General features: G+C 32.5%; 1 protein-coding gene across 1 annotated transcript in view; it reads left to right on the top strand.

Annotated features, from left to right (window-relative positions):
- STYX (serine/threonine/tyrosine interacting protein) overlaps positions 1–7,323 on the top strand; it is a 44,343-nt gene that overhangs the window by 25,356 nt on the left and 11,664 nt on the right. Inside the window, exons 5-9 of the mRNA XM_008566941.1 lie at positions 1,373–1,433; positions 1,841–1,877; positions 2,299–2,338; positions 2,431–2,481; positions 3,669–3,741. Of these exons, the coding sequence (XP_008565163.1) occupies positions 1,373–1,433; positions 1,841–1,877; positions 2,299–2,338; positions 2,431–2,481; positions 3,669–3,741 (262 nt within the window). The remainder of the gene's footprint in view (positions 1–1,372; positions 1,434–1,840; positions 1,878–2,298; positions 2,339–2,430; positions 2,482–3,668; positions 3,742–7,323) is intronic.

The following is a 7,323-nucleotide window of genomic DNA, read 5'->3' as shown; positions in this document are numbered from 1 at the left end:
GAGCTTCAGCTTCTCTGTGTTATGCCCTGAAGTTTTTGAAGTTGTTACCACCTAAATAATAATTGCAGAACTATAACTTTTAAAGCAAAATTGACTCTAACAACTTACATAATTTAGTTAATTATTACTGATAGTTATGTTAATAAATACTCTTGGATAGGTTAGAAAGGGAATTTTTTACCGAATAAAATAAGCCTAGCATATTAATAATGCCTATTTTATTTTATTTTTATTTTTAATTTTTTTATTTTTTCCTTTTTTTGGTTTTTTTTCATGACCGGTAATGGGATCGCAACCCTCAGTGTCGCGCCCGTACCGCCACCGGCAACGGAATTGCAACCCTCGGTGTCGTGTCTGCACTGCGCTCAACCAGTGAGCGGACCGGTCTATATATGGGATCCGAACCCTCAGCGGGAGCGCCGCCTGTGCGCTCTACTGAGTGCGCCACTGGGCCGGCCCAATAATGCCTATTTTAAATATTTTCTAAAGTGTAAAATTCCAGGACAGGTGTTCTCTTAGCTGTTTTTTGCTTTACTAAAGATTAAACAATGAGGCTGGCTGGTTAGCTCAGTTGGTTAGAGTGCTGCCTTATAACACCAAGGTCACAGGTTCGGATCCCCATACTGACCAGCTACCAAAGAATAAAATAAAGATTATAAAAATAATGAGTGTTTGATTCATGGCTCCATCAAACTGCTGCCATTTATTTTATTAGCTCCTTCTCTTTTAGACCTTGGACTTCTTCTGTATGGTTATGAGATGGAATCACAGGGCTACTTGGAGACCATTCTTCTGGTCTTTGGGAAGTTGATGGAAATAGACCAATAACCATAAGGATTAGAGGCACTTCTTGTCTTTATTTTCTAGCTTCACTCTGATTTAGAGGAAAGTTTCTTCCTGCTTATGATTTTTATATTTTAACCAGATGGATTTTTTTATAATAAAATACCAGAGATGTTAACATGTTATTTAAGGCTTTAAATACTATGCCCTCAAATTGGTGACCAGTTTTTGGGAATATGATGCTTTGAATGTTGTTTTACATTCTTTTCATGGTTATGAAGTAATGTTCAATGTTAATTTTTTTTCTTTTCAAATTATTTTTCTTAACTGACCCATGATAATTGTATATATTTATGGAGTACAATATGATATTTTGGATACATTCATACTGTTTGCAATGATCATATCAGGGCACTAAGTATATCCATCACCTCAAACATTTGTCACCTCTTTGTGTTGGGAACATTCAACATCATCTCCACTAGCTACTCAAAGGTACATAGTACTTTGTTGTTGACAGTGTTAATTTTTTTTATATACAAAGAGTTTTATCTGAAAGTGTGCTTATCACAAAATATTCTATTTTCAGATATTTAGTCTTGGATATTGCAGATAATCCAGTTGAAAATATAATACGTTTTTTCCCTATGGTAGGTGTCAATATTTTCATATCATTTAAAACTTATTTATGATTTGACCTCTTAATTGGAGCTCTAAATCTTACTACTTTTACTTTCTTATTACTGGAAATTGTGGGATTCTGTTTTAAAGAAAATTAATTATTGGTAGAAACTATTTTTTATGATCCAGAAATTCTAGATATCACACTGAATTAAATTCAAATTCAGCTCCATACAATTTTTTCCCTGTATAACTTTTTTAACTTGTAATAGTTGTATTTGTAGCATCTTGGAATCTCTTGAATTAAGATAATTTTTATTCATATTAATTAGCAGGAAATTGTTTTAAATAGACTTTATATTCACCATATGTATTTATTTTATACTTAGGATAATCCATGTTTTATTATTAATAACATATTGTCTTTTGCCTTCAGACTAAAGAATTTATTGATGGGAGCTTACAAACTGGAGGTAAATAATATTTCTTTTACTTAGCTAATATTCATTTTTAGGAGATTATTTGTTACAGTTAGTTTTTTAGTTGGTATTTGCCTTAAATGCAAGATATGGAAGTTCTAATTATATGTAATAGACATTGTATTTTTTCAACTACTTGTTTCATTTGGATAGACTTCCTTAAATATCCCTGTAAGCTATTTTCAGACTCTGTGAGCTTTAAATTTCTTTTGTCTAAAAGTCTATCATATTCTATAAACAGCAAATATAAATAATTGATAAACATTTGGACATTAATAAATATCCAAGTGGTATATATATGATAAAATGTTTAGGGAAAGATTTATTTTACTATGGTATAATATGTGATTTCAATATAGTTCAGCTGCTGGCTCAGGTGTTTTCTGTCAGAATAACCATTTCCTGTTTTTTTCAGGAAAAGTTCTTGTCCATGGAAATGCAGGCATCTCCAGAAGGTATGAAGTTAGAGATTATCTTTCTTTCCCTAATATTTAATTAATGAGTTGTGTTTTTTGTTTTTTTCTAAATTTTTTTTCCCCCTCTTTAGTGCTGCCTTTGTTATTGCATATATTATGGAAACATTTGGAATGAAGTACAGGTAAGAAAGTAACTCTAAAACTTAGCCACAATTTAATTTCTGATTAAAAGAAACTTAATAGAGATGGTTTGGGAGTTTAAAGTTATTATTCTAATTTTTTCCTGTAGTCATGTTTAATTAGGCAGGCCCTTATATCCTATGGTTAGTCTCTCAAGGGTAACGTTATCTAGATTTATCTACCAACGGTAATAGTATAGATGGAATAACCCATGGAAAACTGCTTGCCTACCACTAGGGAATTGGCTAGTCTGAGTTTTAAAACTCTTAGACACAAATGTTAGTGCTTGCTATGTTTAAAAGGCTAATTTATTATGTTTTCCTTTAATTATAGCTGAATGAAAAATTACCTAGCAATTGTTTGTCACATCTATTCACAATTCAGGGTAGTCTTTCGTATCAACAATCATTTTTTCCAAGCATACTACATAGATTGCAGGGGGGTGGGGGGTACACTCATGAACTTCTTTTCCCAAAATGAAGCAAAAACATGGCCAGTGTATAGTATTTCCTTTCTTAGTTTGTCTGGTTGTATAGGTTAGAAATAGTGTAGTAATCATAGACACCTCTGTTTCACTCCCCATTTGTGTTTAAATTATGATGAAAAAATTTGCTTAAAGGGGTATTATACAAATGCTTTGTTTATTTAATTGAAAAAGATTTAACATGCATTGAGGGACATCGTATTTTATGCATTCTCTTTATTATTTGGAATCTTGTCAGTAAAAATGTTAATAGTGAAAATAACTTCTATTTTTTGGGTCTCTGCTGTGTGCCCAGTACTATTCTAGGCACTTTTATCTCATTTAAGCCTCACAACAACCCAAGGAAGTAGATATACTTCTCACTTAATCAGTGATAATATTTTTTGAGCATGTACTATATGACAGATATATGCACCGAGTGCTTTACACTTATTATCTCCCATCTTCGCAGTAGTTTTCCAAGATAGGTATTACTGTAATCATCATTTTACCAAAGAGCAGTTTAGCAAGTTATAGGATGTATAGCTGGTGAGCAGAGGGATGGTGTTATTTAGTCTGACTATGCTTTTTCCACTACAACTCACTACCCCTCTGTGGCGTATGATTATGATTTCCTATAAATTCTTATTTTGGGTAAACTCTGGAAAACTTGAAATTAATTCATGAAATAATTCCATTGCATTAATTTTCTTTTTCTGTTTTCAGAGATGCGTTTGCTTATGTTCAAGAAAGAAGATTTTGTATTAATCCCAATGCTGGATTTGTCCATCAACTTCAGGTAAATTCTCTTCCGTTTTAAAGGCAATCAAAAAGTAAGATAGTTAAAATCTTTTGTCAGTGTAACATAGGTGGAGAATTTTTGTATATACTTAAAATTGCCATAATCTAAATTGATTCTTTTTTCAAGTTTACATCTCTATTTAAAAGCTGCCTGTATCAAGAAAAAAGGGTTAAAGGCACATTGTTAAATCTAAGGTTAGATAATTGATGTTAGACATTTCTGGTTTTTTTCTCTATGTTGATTACACACAGAGCATAAGAGAATTTTGATTTTAAGTATACTAAATGTAACAGCATTTTCTATTCTGTATGTTTTATCTTTCCCATGTTGTTTAAATTTTGTTGATACCTGGCAGATGCACTGAAAAAGTCAACAATATAAACCTGTGAATTATCTGATTAGACCAGGTTATCCAGTTTTTTTCCAGAGGGAAAATCATATGCTGAAGAATGTAGTCTGGCTAATTCCATCCAGTTATGCAGGAATAAACCTCACATTGAGGCATCAAGAGCATTACAAAATGGGTTGTTTCAAAAGAGAAATAGTGGTATCTCTGCAGCCTGTTTATGTAAGATGTTTCTTTCTATACCTTCTTTATATTATAGATTACAAAATTAGTTTTATAAATTCCTTTGCCTTTTACCATATTATGTAAAAACACTTTTAAAACTAATTTTTGTATTTGAAAGAGTAACATATGCTCATGGTTAAAAAATTAAAATTCAAAAACAATGTCAAGGGGTCAGATCCCTGTACCAGTTGGCAGCCAAAAAAAAAAAAAAGTAAAATTCAGCAATGCCTAAGGAGAATAACAATGTAAAGTAAGTTTTCTAATAGCATATCTTGAAGGTCATTCTACAACAACACATATAGCTCTACATGCTTGATATTTTTGTAAAATATATGCATCACAATTTTATATGATCAGTTTCTTATTCATGGACCTTTAGATTGTTTCTAGTCTTTCCTGATTATAAACGATAATGGAAAGATATGTTGATAGGTACATACATATGTTGATAGATGTTACCAAATTGTCTCTAAAAAGCATGAAACAATGTCAGCTCATACCACCAGGAAGTAAGGAGTGTCTGTTCTCACAAACCTAGTCAACACCAATAGGTAAAAGTGTCTTATCAAATTTTTTGATCATTGTCATCATGGTGGTAAAAGTGGCAATTCCTTATGGTTTTAATTTGCTTCCCTTTGATTGAATGAATTTGGATCTCTTCTTCCATGTTTGGGTTATTCGTATTTATTTTTCTGTGAGCTGATTGTTAATGTTCTTTGCCCATTTTTCTATCAGGTTGTTGGTCTTTTTCTCACTGGTTTGAAAGAGCTCTTTGTATATTAAGGAAATCTATCTTTAGCCCATTGATGTGAAATGCTATTTTTATTATATACCAAAATCTGATATATTTGGGGGTCTCTTTCTGGAGAAAAAATTCTGTTCCTTTGATCTCTATTGCTGCACGTGTATCAGTTTTAAATAATGTAATTTTATAGAAATAATTTATGACATGGCTCAAGATCCCTTCATTAATTTTCTTTCTAGAATTTTCTTGTTGCATTCTTAAACATTTATTTTTTTGGTGTGGAGTCCTTATAGGCATTTTTAATAATATTGTTTCTAACTTCCTAGTTCAGAAAGAATTGACACCTCTAAATTTTTAGTCTTCTCTGAGATTACATTCCATTTATTCAAGTCAACATCTGTGTTTTAGAGTTTTGAGATTTTCTTTGTATAAAACGTAAGCATTTTTTATGAAATTTATTCTCATTATCAATAAAAATTTTTTCTTTTAGTATTTAATTTTTCTAATTGGTTATTTGTATATAGGAAAGCTGTTGATTTTTATTAAATTTTCAGTTACAAACTTACTAAGCTCTTACTGATTCTAAAAAGTTTTCCAATTGATTATTCTAGCTTTTCATCTCACCTTCAACCACGGTAATTTTGCACCTTTCTAATTTAATTTTTAACTCTTTTTCAATTTGGTTTTTCATTGTATCATGATAATAATAATAAGTAATAATAGTGATAGTGCTTATATTTCATTTATTCTTGATTTAAAAAAATTTTTTTTCTAAACTTTGGTTTATTTTATGGCAATTACCTTGATTAGAGAAGTAAATAACACACTTAAAAACCTTCTGAGTGCCCAAGAATGCCAGTGTATTTACAAACACATGGAGTGGCAAGACCTGAAGTCTGGGACTTCGAGGCTAGGATTCTACCCCGGACCCTAACCCAAGCCCTGAGCCAGGCTTGGACACTGATGCCAGCCACCAGGACTGTACCACCAGCCACAGTGTGGGCTCAGGGAGCATCAGGCAGCCTTCAGGCTCTGCTCAGTGTGCTTGGGGGAAAACTCTCGAGCTGACCTGTATCCCCACCTCCCCTCCAGGGCACTCCCCAAACCCCACAGGTCAGTTCAGAGGGGCCTCTGGGAAACACCAAAGGTCAAGGGACAGTGTGGGGGACACAGGGCTGGGACAGAGGTCAGAATGACACAGCTTGCTCAGATTAGAACAGAGACATTTGCGTGTGCACGCATGCACACTCACACAGTACCTTCACAGAAGAATTGTAAGGGAGGAGATATTTTTTTCTGTGAGTTTGTCTTCTAAGTGTTCATGTCTGTGGTGTTACTTTTTGCTATTATTTTTTGTTTCTTTGACAGTGATACAAACTGAGGTAAATATCTGGGCCAATACCTCTCCTAAGCAGCAAAGACTTATTCTTCATTTTAATGTTAATGCTCCTAGTATTGCAGTGTTAGTATCTATCTGTTCTTCTGTTAAGAGTTTTTATCCATAATAGATGTTGATTTTTAGCTTTTTTTAAAAAAAGTGTTTGTGGAAAGACTATAGTTCTACTTTTTTGAACCATTAACATGGTGAATTAAATTACTGGATCACATGATATTAGATTTCCTAATATTGAATGATTATTTGGGTCCAGAAATGGATCCCACTTTGTTCTCTTAATGTGTTGCTGGACTGTATTTGCTAATATTTTTTTCAGGATTTTGGGATCAGTTGAATAAGCAATACTGGTTCGTAATTTTTTATTCTGTAGTGCTCTTTCTGGTTTTGGTGTCTCTCATAGTGTTCTTGTTTTTAAAAATGGAAGCTTTTCTTTTCTCTTTGTGCTCTGCAACAATTTAAATTAGATTGGAGTTGTCCGTTTCTTGATGCTTTGCTTTGGTACATGTCACCTGTGATATCACCTGACTTTGATGTTTTATATAATTCAGTTATTTGTTATTTCATTCATTCATATATTTTGAGTGGGCCAATTCTTGGACAGCCTTCTTCATTTGGTAGATTGGTTTGATTTTCTGATACTTGTCAGGTCACTTTGGATGGTTTTATAATCTCCCACATAATCATTTATTTCATATGAATTCTACTTGGAATTAAGGAAAATAATGTTGTATTTTATCATCTTCTGGTTCTAAGGTTATTTTTCTGTTTTTGTTTCTAATTTTGTGTGCTTTCTTCTCTTTTTTTCTTTCATCTGGTCAGTCTATCATTTTTCTGTATTTTAATTTCTGCTTGCTTCTTACTTTTCTT

Source organism: Galeopterus variegatus, unplaced genomic scaffold (genome assembly GCF_000696425.1).
Source record: "Galeopterus variegatus unplaced genomic scaffold, G_variegatus-3.0.2 Scaffold279, whole genome shotgun sequence".
Classification (NCBI taxonomy): Eukaryota; Metazoa; Chordata; class Mammalia; order Dermoptera; family Cynocephalidae; genus Galeopterus; species Galeopterus variegatus.
The sequence above is the reverse complement of the archived record's forward strand: the minus strand, read 5'-3'. Positions and strand labels throughout refer to the sequence as shown.